The sequence below is a fragment of the Chroicocephalus ridibundus genome, chromosome 16 (assembly GCF_963924245.1).
Source record: "Chroicocephalus ridibundus chromosome 16, bChrRid1.1, whole genome shotgun sequence".
Taxonomy (NCBI): domain Eukaryota; kingdom Metazoa; phylum Chordata; class Aves; order Charadriiformes; family Laridae; genus Chroicocephalus; species Chroicocephalus ridibundus.
This window is the reverse complement of record NC_086299.1, coordinates 9,890,735-9,903,666: the sequence shown is the minus strand read 5'-3', so window position 1 is coordinate 9,903,666 and position 12,932 is coordinate 9,890,735. Positions and strand designations below refer to the sequence as shown.

The 12,932-nt window shown below is 43.9% G+C and overlaps 1 protein-coding gene across 5 annotated transcripts in view; it reads left to right on the top strand.

The window, feature by feature from the left end:
• Positions 1 to 12,932, top strand: part of SPEN (spen family transcriptional repressor) — a 68,778-nt gene that overhangs the window by 32,790 nt on the left and 23,056 nt on the right. For 4 of the 5 annotated variants that reach the window (XM_063354030.1, XM_063354029.1, XM_063354027.1 and 1 more), the window contains exons 4-5: positions 11,156 to 11,316; positions 12,525 to 12,725. In XM_063354030.1, the coding sequence (XP_063210100.1) occupies positions 11,156 to 11,316; positions 12,525 to 12,725 (362 nt within the window). The remainder of the gene's footprint in view (positions 1 to 11,155; positions 11,317 to 12,524; positions 12,726 to 12,932) is intronic. The other variant, XM_063354028.1, reaches the window with a different exon arrangement.

Genomic DNA, 12,932 nt, shown 5'->3' with positions numbered 1-12,932 from the left:
TTCGATGTTTGTTTGCTGCCTGGTATGTCCTGTTGTCTGGATTGTGAAGGATGAATAGTCGCAGAAAGGAAGCTATCGGGTTAGTAGAAATTTTCTTTTCCTCTTCGCTTTCTAAACACGCGTGGAGCTGCGTTTATCCCTGTTTCAGAGTCCGGGAATATGCCGAAGACGTCCTGCGCCAGTCGGGGCTTTGCTGGGTGTAAGTTTTCTGTTTGTTTGTTTGTATGGAGGCGGAGGGAAGTGAGGAATGGCTGGTTGTGTTTCTCCAACAAAGAGATGCTATCTACCAATCATTTCAGAAGTAGTTTATGTTGGTTTTGCTTTTTAGTATGCAGTTGCCTTGTAACTTTTAGAAATCACGTGTGAAAAAAAAGGAAGATGTTTAATTAATACTGAACATGTGGCTTTGCAGACTGCGCCTTGCCGTGCTGCTATGGTTTAGAGGTTTTAAAGTCAGTGCTAAATCCCGTAAGGGAAGCGCGCAGGTGGGGCATGTAGGCTTTGCGTGTGGGAATTCCAGGGAGGACTTTTCTGCTGTCCTGTCATCTCCAGTCTACCAGCTGAACTGCTTCACTGGAGCTGCTCCTCCTTTCCCAGCCCTGGGAACTATGTGCTGCCGCGTGGTGTGGAGGCCAGGGGGGTAAAGGCAGTCGATCCCGGGAGTTGTGAGGACGTAAGGCATTTTTCATTTGTGTTTTTCCCTACTTTTGCGTTTTTTTCCCCACAAATATCTAAGTCCTCATCCTTGCTTTACAATCTCTAGTTTGTGTGATGGAAATGGGCCAGGATTTTTTGCGAAGGGGAGTCCCTGGACTTTTGACCATGTAGAGGTTTAATCGCTAAATCATAACAAATACTGCTGAATTAAATTACAATAGGGTGCTTTTTCAGAAGCGACTCTTCAGAGGCAAACACAAAACCCACTCTGTCATATGATATTGGGTTTTTTTGTGTGTTTCTTTTTTTTTTTGTAAATTTCTAAGGTTGGCATTACTCTATATAGTTGCTTGACAAATGTCAAAGCATGTTTTCCCCGCCAACATGATAATACGTTCGCTAGGCTGTAGCATTTTACCTGTTTCATACAAAGATCTTCGTGGTTTTTTTTTTTATTTTCGTGACTTAAGCGTTTTCTACCCATGTGAAATTTCACAGAAAGTTCTACTTTTAGTTGTATTTTTATTTGCATGTGGGCTGAAAATGAAGTAATTCCCAAATATAGTCCTAGCCAAGAGATCCATCTGTTCTCTGCATTTTTAAATGGCAAATTAATCCTTAGCATACAACTCATCAAATGTCTTCTCTTTCATAATGTATGCCGGCTGAGATCACAGAAATGACATTTTTTTTCCCAGGCCTTCCATTTTAAGTAGCCCTTTACGTGAACATCGCAGCTACCGTTCTGGTTTGACGAAGTGCTCTTGTGCATCTTCCAGTTGCTGTAGTTGGTCTAAAAAAGGATATTACAAAAAAATAAGAAATATTCTTCCCTTCATCTCTTTGACATTTTTTTAAAAGGTTGTAGGAGGTAGAAATTCCATTTGAAAAACACCCTTAGCAAATGTACTTCTCTCTGATGGAGAACTAGGGTCGCTTTGTCCGTTTTCTTTGAGATTTTGCTCTTTGGACAATGGTGACCGTTTTTAGAAGTACTAAACTTCCACAGCTTTATCTGCTGTAAATGGAATTTCTATATTAAGCTTCGCATGGTCCCAGTTTTACTTAAGAGGCATTGTTTATCAGCTGTGCATCTTGGCATGCCTTCCATTGCAGCTCCCGTCCCGAGAACAATTCTATTTGTTTATAAGAGAGGAGGCGCCGTTTCAAAAGGGCTCCCAATCGGGGAATTGCAACAAATGGCATTTTGTCTTAACGCTGGAAACCAGCGCCTTGGCGAGGGAGGCGACGATCTCACCCGCCTTTCGGCAGGGCAGAGGACACGGTGAGGGGCTGGGTGCCCGCGCGGGCAGGGAGAGCGGCCCTGGGGAGCAGCAGGTAAGGAGCGGGGCAGGCGTGGGGCCAGGCAAACGAGATGTTGGGCATAAAAATAGTGCCAGGGTTGGCTTTTTTTAAGGCAAAATGTGATGCTTTTCTAAAATGCGAAAACAGAATTAATCTTCTGCTTCTGTTTGTTGTGATCTACCAACAGTTTTTTGTTAAAAAAAGCATTTATACCTGTGCAAGGCTGAAAATAACCTGGTGCTTTTTTGGTTTCAGTATATATGAAAAAAGCTTTTCTTCTGAATAAGGTCCAATGCTCGACATGACGTCAATATAGTTAAGGCCGAATACTTTTAAAATTGTATTAAGAAGTGTTTATTCCCAGGAAGTAATTTTTCAGGGCTTTTAAGGCAAAAGAAGTTGCTTTTTACTCAAGTAAACATGTAGTAACATACTTGGACGCAGTAGTGGTTGCATTTTCAATGGCATTTCACTCTCCTGGCTTATGGACAGCACTTGGAGTAGGGTAGTTCTTTTTTAAAAGATGCTTAGTAGATCCCTTCATGAAAGCAGTGCAGTTGTTGTTTAGGAAACTGCCTTTAAATGTTGCTTTCTCAGTATTTTGAAATGATTTGGCCTCCCGCGAGCCAGGAGATCAAGTTTCTCCGCCTGCTCCCTCGGTGATTCATTGAATGACCTTGGGCAAAGCCCTTGGCCTCCTCTTACCTGATTTTTCCATCTGCAGTGCAGGGATGTTAGGACATACCTACCTCCCATGAGTCTTGAACAAAAATGTTTTATTTTTTTTTAAAAAAAGATTTCATATGCTCTGAGGTGACAGTTGCAAAGTATTAATTTAGATCGTCTGCAGATAGCTGGCAAAAGCTGTTTACTTTAACGGCATTACGCTAAGTTTGGCCAAAGGGGTTGAAAGCAGTTTTCCTTCTAGACAGAACAAGCCGTTCCTCCGCCGTAGCGGTGAACTCTGCCCCGCTATTTTCTTTTAAAAACAGCTGCGATCGCAGGCTTATCGGTGCTGGCAGCCTTCAGCAGCAGCTCTTCTGCAGGCAGGTCCTGGCGGCACTTGAAATAATTCGGCTGAATCCCGGTGCGGTGGGAGGAGGTGGGAGTTTGGGATGGCTGCAGCGGGACTTCTCACAGGGACTGGTTCTTGACCCAAGGATTCCCTCGATGAAGGTGATGTTAAAAAACGGAGGCTCCTTGGGCTTGTGCGTTCTCACACCCACCCTCTTTCTTCCCTCTTTGCATCGGTGGAAGTTTAATTGTGGGAAAGCTGCACCAAAGAGCTGGCTTTGTACTTCACCCTCAAGGCCTCGATGACTTTAATCTTTCCCAGCATTGAGCTCCGTCACTGTGGCCGTTTGCTGAGAAAGCATTTCCTCCGGCTTCCCGGGGTTTCCTTTTGGAGCCTGAGCGGTCCCGCTGTTCCCTGGGAGCATCCATCCCAGTTTGGAGAAGGCGGCGACTGGGGAGGCATCTCCAGCTGCTCCCAAATTCAACACCAAACCCATCCACGGCCAAGTGAACAGCCGGTGGCGGGGAGCAGAGGGCTTGAGTGGCGTCCTCCCAGCAGTAGTAAGCTGTTGGTTGCTGAGTCGGCTGTTTGCTATGTAGATAAACTGATGTGTTTGTAACCAAGACTTCCCCCCCCCCCCCCCCCCCCCCCCCCCAAGGTTAGTGATTTTTATTCTTGGCTGTACGAAGTTCAAGCCTGAGGACAGAGGGACGTAGGTCGAGGAGCGAGGTGGTAACGCCGACTGTGGGTTGGGCACAGTCTCCCTCAGCCAGACAGGGATTAATATAAACATACATATTTTTAGCAACGGATTGTTTAGTTGCAGGGAAGAATTAAAAGGAGCCCATGGCTGTCTTGAAACTCTCAGAGCACGTGGCTCCAGGGGGAAGGTGGTTCTGGAGGTGGGAAAGGTCCTCTGTCCTTCTGAGCAGCATCTTCATCTTTTCCGTGATTCATTTCAGCCTGCTGTTTCTCATCGAAGGTCAGGTGTCAGACATCATGATAAAATGACTAAAGTAAATATATTAGTATGTCCAGTCACAGAAATTAAAATGCAGTGTTAATAAACCAGTCACTTGACGTGGGTTAAATACATGGTAAATACTATCTGGAGACTGTATCTGAAAAAAATTACTGGTCGAAGATTGAAAAAAATACTGCAAACGGTCTGTGTTATTTGGCCGGCTAAAAGACAGCGAGTTGTCATGGTTGTGCTACTTTCCCATGGCCTTTAAACATCATTTAATTTAATTTCTTTCAATTTAGGATTCCAGCCCAGCAGGAGATTTCTTAAGTCGCCTTTCTGGGTGTGGTAAGACAGAAAAAGTTGAGGGAAAGAGGATGACCTAATTCCACTTGTCTGCAGTATTTAATAATCTTTCTACAGAGTGGTAAATCCTTTTTTTTTATTTATTGCATGCTTTTTCTGACTGTTTTCCTTTTACATGTAGTAGGTCTTTTTTTTTTTTTTTTCTTTCCCCTCGGTGGATTGTTTTATCATAGCTGTGTGTTGTTAAATACTTCTGAGGCTGCGTGTGTGACATGCACAAACCAAAGTTCCTTGGGTGGCGAGTTCTCGGCGGCTTGAGAAGATGCCAAGAATGTCATGCGGTCGCATCCCGGCGTGCTCTGCACCACGGGCTCCCAAGGTGCTGGAAGCCGGGGTGATGGGCACAGGGTAATTACACCGAGAGGATATGATTAGGTGGAGCTCCCCGGCTTGCTTTCTCCACCCTCTCACGCCGAGCAGCCCGAGTCTGCGTCTATTCTTATTAAATGTGTAAAGCGTTGTTATGAAATGGAAGAGCGGGGTTCAAGCTCTTTGTGGGGTGTGTGTGTGGGCCGAGCCCCTTCAGCTGCTCGCCTCTAGCCTGGAAAATATGGTAACAACTTCTTGCCTCTTCATTCATCTCTTCGTACAAACAAACTTTAGATGTTTGACTGGCTTTTCAGCTATCTTTCACTTGGCGTTCAACAACTCCTTTTAACTAGGAAAAAAACCCCCTATATTTATTTCCGTAGATGTGAGAAATGTGTTGTTTTTTTTCCCTACAAATACGCTGAGGTGGACTGGTGTTCTGCAGGACGCATCGTGTGTACAAAACAACTACCTGCATATTTAGGTCACCGTTGGAATCTGCTCTGACAAAGAGATGCTAACCCTCTGCCCAGACCTCGAATTTTCATCGTGGTTATTCCTCCTCGAATGTGGCAGACAGCTGGCTGGATTCTTGGAGTAACCTGGAGTTTTGTGGGAATGGGTTACTTGCCCTTCCTATTATGCCACGTGTAATTCAACTTGTGTTTTTGGTCTTGCACGTGTGTAGAAAATTAAGGAAATTCTGGTTAAATACCTTTTTAGATTCATGTAGTATTTAGTAGTAGGACAGAAATAGCAACCTGTAGTAAACCTGTGCATATGTTATTTCAATATACCATTTTTCAACCAGAAGAGAAGTCATGGGCAAAGATCCTTTAATCTGTAACTAGAATGGAATATGATGCATTTCTTAAGGTTTGTCTTTTTTAAGCAGTTAGCGTGATATTTTTTGCTGGGTGTTGGCTTGCAATAATCAGGTTTTTTTAATTCTTTTTTTTCCAAAAAAACCCACATTGGCGCATTCAGGATGCTTTGACCAGTTTTCCGGTGCCGTTTTCCCAGACCTAAGAAATCTAACTGGCAGTTTCTTTCCGAAGCTGATTGCCGATATATAAAGTATCCCAAGGATCAGCGTCTTCTGGATAGAGCTGGTTGTACAGCCCTGTCACTAGCCGACTTTTGCAGCTGGTGTTTTTTGCATAGAGATCATCTACGGTGACTTAACTCGGATCTGGAAAGGGAGGGACGAGAAAAAAGGGTTCCTGTTCCTTCCGACTGTACATTAACTTTGGATTTCCTGACCCGACTTGGGAATCTGTGGCTGACATCAGCCGTGAGAACAACCTGCCGTCAGCCGGGACTCGTGCGGAGGGAGGTTGTCTTGTGTTATTGTCCTGAATAGATCTTTCTAGGAGATAATTCTTTGCTCAGAGATTATTTTGACAGGGTATTGAATCATAGCTGATCTAGGCAGAGTTCCTGATTTCAGTTTAATTTTGGCAGGAAAAAAGGTAATCGCTCTGCGTATTTCTCTAAAAAGAATCCTGGGTCGTTTACCAGTGCTGGTTAAACATTTTTTTGAAGGCAGCTATGAAAAAAAAACAACCCCAAAACATTTCATTTTCACATTTTTTTTCCTGCTGAAATTTGGCATGCGTTCCCTTGAAAATTGAAAAGGGTTTCAAATGATTTTAGGTGGCTTGTTTTCCTTCACTTGCTCTGCCAATCAGAGGTTGGTTTTGTGTCTTGTTTTGGTTTTAAACCTGAATTTTGGCAGTGCGCAACCCGCAGTGCGTTGTTAACCCTTCTTTCTGCTCTATTTTCCACGAAGGCCGCGGTGTTTCCTGCTTGCCGTAAGGAGGGCGGTTGCCAGCCTTGCAGCTGACTCACCGTTCTCAAACCAATTCGCAGAAATGACGATTGTCCCACATTTTGAAATTGCAAGAGGGGAGGGCAGGTTGTGAGATCCCTTGATTCAGCGCAGCTGCCATTGAGGGAAAGCAGCGTGTGTCCTGTTCCATCGACTGGTTTGGAGTCTCGCTTTTATCTCCTTTTTTTGCCGGGGAACAAAGAGAAGGGCTCGCTTTGTATTCTTCGCTCGAGTGCTTTCATTTTTCATACATAAATGGAGCGTAACTTCATAGTTAGTTACCAGAGCTGCAAAATGCAATTGCTTGAAAATGAGATATTTCGGTGGAAATGAGGACTGGTTATGTAGGCAGCGCGCGCCGGAATTTGGAATGTCATCTTTGCAGTGCTAAGTGAGAAAAGGAAAATTTCTGTGTGCTAAATTAGCTGCAGCGTGCTGAAATCGGGCGTGTTTGGGGCTCATTTTTGTGACCTGAACCCCGTTGCTAGATTCTCACCCGGTGAGTCTTTGGGACTCTGCCCATATGGATAGAACTTCAGGGCTGGATTATTAATAGATTTTTATCTAGATTGATAGAAAAAGATACATAGATAAATACCATGAGTAAGAACACACGCGTCCTATGTGCTTGTAAAACACTGTAGGCAATTATGGAAGGGAGATTAATATTTTAAAAGGGCTCGTAAAGTATGCTTTTTGTAGAGTGCATGTACAAGGAAAGGATTTCATGTCCACCTTCTTATTAAAGTAAGAACGATCTCCTTTATAGCTCAGGTTTTCCGTGTGATTTTGCCGCCAGTAAAACCAAAAGTCTCTATTTGACGTCGCTGTGATGCCATGATAAAAGCTGGAGTGAAACTAATTTTAGAAGCTATCTGGGCTGGACAAAAGAGCGCCTGAAATCCTCCCTGCTAATTGCTCGAGTTCTTCATAAACGAGCATACGTCACCAGAAGAAGTCTGCAAACCACCGAAGAGGCAACTGGAGCCCGAGATGTTTCAATTCCCAGCGCAGGCTCCCTCTCCGTGAAAGGCGTGTGTTGTGACAGCTCGGGAGATGAGCTTTGCTGCGTGCTGGCATTCTGCACCGCTGGCTTTACATGGATGTTGAAGAGCAGGTTTTCCTGTGTTGGGAAAAGGCCGTGTGCCAGAGCACGCTCTGCTGCTGGAAAAAATCATCGCGGGCTTAATACTGTTAGCGGAAGCGCAAAATGAAGTTACAAAGCCATTTTCTTCACGCCTGCCCCAAGACCTATTGATTACTCGAAATGCTTTTAAGAAGGGAGATTATCAGAGCTGTAGTTTTAACCTCTCTGCCAGATTCCCACGTTAAAATTTCCCTAGCTTGTTCTTCTAAAATTAATTTTGCTAGAAGAAATTTTTAATAACTTATTTTCTGCGAGTTGGCAGAGGGCAGTTGTTTTCAGCATTACTCACAGGGAAAAGAAAAGCCATATTTTCATTTTAATATTCTGGGAACGTATCCTCGCGCAGCTTACGTGCTTTAGTTTTGTATATTTTTAAAGCTGGGGTAGTTGAAAAGGAGTTCTGTTCTTCTGCTTGAGACTACATATAATTCACTGTCAGATGGTTTATTTTGATTCTGCTGTGTGCTATAACTGGATGACACAGCAGCTATAATTAACTCTTCCATCATTCTCCTATTCACAGAAGATAAAACCTTTGACTTTTGAATTATTATATCCACGTTTCTTCAATTGGAAAATTCCCCTAAAGAAAGCGGAATTGTTCCTGCTGCCATTTTTTTTTTCTTCCCCCTTTCTAAAAGCAGAGTCAGGAAATAATGAATTTTTGTTCTGGAATGTCTCAGAAAGTCTTGATTTGTTTATGGACATGGATCCCTGAAACTCCCTGGGGAAGTGGAAATTAGCAGCGTGTTCCTCGTTTCCCGAAGCTGCATGGAATTCAAACTCTTCTTGTGGAATTTATCACCCTGTTAGGCTGCTGTTTCATCGCTTGGACCTCTTACGGTGTTACCCAGAGATTATCTTTTTTTCCCAGTGGAATGCTGTGATTTTAACAGTATGTATCATATTTTAAACATCCTCATTAAAAAAAAAAGCCTCATTAAAAAAAAAAAGTTCCCATTTTAAAGCGCTGCTTAAATAGAAATCCAATGCTGCCTCTTGCTTAAAACATACAATCTCAGCGAAGTAGAATATTTAAAATGTTTTAGGAAGTGTATAGTTGATCATAATCACACCGAGCGTCAAGATGCGAGAAGGGAAAGTAAAAACGCGTGCAGGGGCAGAGGCCTGCCGCAGCCCTAAAAATCTTATTTTAGCCTTCCCCAGGGAAATGGGGAGCCAGGCGGTACTGCTCTCAGCTTGGGAATTCTTTTCAGATTCTCCCTACACGCATTCTCTGACTATATTTGTGTCTTAAAAGAAGTTGCTCTGGTCTTTGCCAATTTATTTCATAGTAGCAGGCGATTGCGGGTGTTACCCCTTGAGGCTACCAAAGGCCTGTTCACCTGGGTCTGGGTTTGTCCTCTTTTTCCCAAAATTCTGTGAAGAACTTCAATTTAATGAGGACTTGGGGTGAGCCAGAGTTAGCAGAAAGGGAGGAAGCGGAGGGTATGGGCTAAATGGGCAAAAGATGAGGAGTGAATTGCAGCAGCCTTCACTTTTAGCAATTAAATAGTTCATTAATGAAGAGGGCGTGAAAGCAGGCCGCACAAATGCGGGTGAGGCAAAAAGAAAGGCGCTTTAGAAATTTAGAAGAAAAATGAGGCTGTGAACGGGCATCACGGTGGTAGGAAATTCAGAGCTGAGAAACACAAGGGACTATAGATTAATAGGGGAAATATATATGTTTCATATATATATATGTATGAAATATGAGGTTGGGTGGTGCAGGGCGGCTGCCCCTTGGTGAGTGTATGGCAGAGCCTGCCACGGAAGAGGAGAGCAGGAGAAGGGGTTCGGTTTTCCACTCCTTTTCTGGCATGGCTTTATTTTATTTTATCTCCTCTCCCAAAGCGATGTTGAACTTCCTCCTCTGGGGCTGGAGGAGGAGGAGGAGGAGGAGGAGGAGGAGGAGAGTGTGTGGGAAAGGCACCAACGTGTGAAGTGGCTCCATGTCAACTGGATGGGAGGGTTGGAAGGAGAGGGTGAGACTGGGAGGAGAGTTTCTCGTGTTTATTATTACTTCTGCATTTTTGACCTTGTTTTGTTTTGGTCTGGTGTGTTTTTATATCCTCCTCCGATTGCTTGTAAGCATTTTGGGACAGAGATTGCCTTTTCTTCTGCGCCTCCAAATATAATGGGGACAGAGCCCAAGGGCTTTTAGTAATGTGCCGCAGCTCTCGTTCCACCAAGATATTCAGAAAGAAAACCAGTTTTCTGGAATGTTTTAAGAAGAATGACTCTGTCGCTGTTACCCTGGTGCTATATAAACTGTATCCCCGCAAAAAAGGAGTGTGGTAGAAAAGGTCACAAAACCAAATCATGAAAATGCCTAGAAGCCTGAAATGGTTTCCCTGAGAAAAGACAAGAAATAAGGTAAAAGATTTAACGTAAAGAGGGAATATAAGAAGCCGATGAAATAATTTAAGATAAGAAAAAGATAAATTTGCTTATCGTTTTTTCTGATGCGACGTGAAGAGGAACATAAAAATTAAATCGAAAGCAGCAAATTTAAAACTGACGGGGTTATTTTTGTACGTGGCAGATCTCCCCCCTCCTGCCTCCCAGTTAAAATTCCAGCAGAATTTTTGAGAAGGCTGCTCGTGTAATGGAGAATGAGAGTCTCCAGGGTTATGTCAGACAAAATTATTTTTAGCGATGTTATAAGCCCTCGTGCCTCGGGGAAGAAATCAGCCACTGAAAAAGATGACGTGTCCCCACTGGGCAAGCTTTAATAACATTATTCTCTGTATTTCTTACTCTCCTGTGAAGCATCTAACGATCTGCACCGTCAAGAGTCGGTGGATTAGATTGACTCCTGGTATGATCTAATATGCAAATCCCGTTCTGCCGCAATTACTGTTTATAAAAGGTGTTCTTGGGTCTGAATTCTTTATACCCTGAAGTTGGCCGTTGGGGCTGAGCCTGCAGATAGCGATAGTGTTGCTGGTTCGTACACACCTGCCCAGGTTGTTCTCGAGCGGTTGACGAAAAAAACTTGCCGTGATTTTCTCGCACGAGATTTTTGTATCATTGGAGGTAGGGATCTTTTTTTAAAGATATGCAAGAGGCAGAAGGAGAACTCTAGGGTTGACTCTCAGATTGACAGCGGCACCTGAGAGCACGATAATATTTCTTTTTCGTACGTGAGAGCGCTGAGAGGGCTTTCCAGGCTCTGGCAAACCTGTGTACCCTCTCTGTATTTCTCCGGTCTTCCCACACAGCTCCTAAGCTGATACAACATTGTATTACACTTAATTAAATCTCCACCATTGTCATGGAGCGTAACAGGATCTAGCTGACATGTTACCCGTATTCCGTTTCCCTGGCTGTCTCCTCCGAGGGCTTTGTAGGAGAATATTTGTAGAATGACCCTGAATTCCTGCCTATAACTGGGCTGTGTTACGGAAACTGGATTTTCTGCATCAGGCACAGGAGAGAGGAAGGCCTCTAGGCGAGCGAAAACTCTTGCCATTTTGCTTTTTAAATAAAATACCCATGTCCTCTGGTCACTTAGCGTCTCCGTGCATTCACCTCTGGTTTCCTTTGTGCCGTTGACAGCAGCGACTCCAGCAGCAGCTCCAGCGACGAGTCCCCAGCACGGTCCGTCCAGTCGACGGCCGTCCCGGCGCCTGCATCCCAGCTGCTTCCATCTCTGGAGAAAGATGAACCCCGGAAAAGTTTTGGGATCAAGGTTCAGAATCTTCCAGTGCGCTCAACAGGTAAATTCACCTGGGAAAGCGTAATAGGGGGTAAAAAAGGACTAGGAAGCAGGTTAGGGACTGGTTAGATAAGCTTTATTGTGTCTTTGATGTGGCAGCCACGTGCTGCCTCCAAGGACGAGATTCTCTCTCTGCTTCTGCCTCGGTTCTTGTGTGACGGTGGGAAAATCGCTTCATCAGTGCCCGACTAAGAAATCCTGCAGGTCCCTTGCTCGAGTCCTGGGCTTGAGCACTTCCAGCTACTGGAGCTGGTGCTTTGAAGCAATAATGTGGATTTTCCCGGGGAAAAACCTGAAGCATCTTCATTTTTTTTCCTCTTAAAACTTGGACCATGTATTCTCGCCACTGCTTCAGTTTCTTTTTTATATACCAAAACTTCAGGGTTTTCTGTTGCAGCAGTGAGTGCTGTAAAACGGCCATGAGCAGATTCGTAATGGCGTTGAATATTACATGATAAATAATGCAAGAAACCACTTGCTGAGGAGTGCACACGATCGCTCCCTCTTCCCTGTGCTGATTGTGGGAGACATCCCACAGAAAAAAACAGCATGGGATCATTTATAAAACAGTTATAATTCATGGCTACAAAGCCTCTGGCTGAATTAAAATAATATGTATTAACTTTGTGAGCAGCATACCTCACAATGTTAATATTCTTTCTATAGACTTTATTTCTGTTACATTCCTTGAAGTGACGCATCGCCGAGGTAAACACCCCACGGTTCGCAGGCAGATTGTGTGGTCGTGAGTCAGATTTTGCAATATCTGATGAATCTGCCTCGTTAATCTTTCTGAATTGACTGATTGCTGTATAAACTTTGATCTCCGCTCCAGGTCCCTCATCCCAGCCTTGGAAAACTGCTCCGTGCAGTATCCATATGGGATTACTGATGAAGTAACACTGTTTATTTCTTCTTCATCTTGAATTGGATGTCTTTTAGAAGTAATAACCAGACACTGCCAGCTTTAGCAGTGTAAAACCTGGCGTGTGTAGTTTCCTGGGTTTCAAAATCAAGGCAAAGAGATCAGCCAGAGGCTTTGGACATTGGCAAAATTAACAAGGCGCTTCTGGGAACACTGAGATTCAGGTTAAACTGGGTGAAGTCACATCTCAGAAGGAAGACCGGATTTCTGCACGTCTTTTACGGTGCTATTAAATTGGTAAAAAAATACGTTTTTATAGTACTAATGTTTATTTTTTGGTTTAGATACAAGCCTTAAAGATGGACTTTTCCACGAATTCAAGAAGTACGGAAAGGTGACGTCGGTGCAGATTCACGGGGCTTCTGAGGAACGGTATGGACTGGTGTTCTTCCGACAGCAGGAGGACCAGGAAAAAGCACTAAATGCCTCAAAAGGAAAACTTTTCTTTGGCATGCAGATTGAAGTCACGGCCTGGATAGGACCAGGTAAGGTCCATGCCCTTCTTGAATTGGACGTGTCACCGCGCTGGGCATGTTCACGGGCTGTTGTGAAGAGGCGGCAGCGTAGGAGTAGGAAATGTTAAAACGGCCTTTCTGCAGAAACATAATTTAAAGCAACTGGGAAATACGCCAGAATAAATTCCAGAGCACAAAGAGTGGATGCTCTTAGGTCAAACAGGGAGAGAGTTCCAG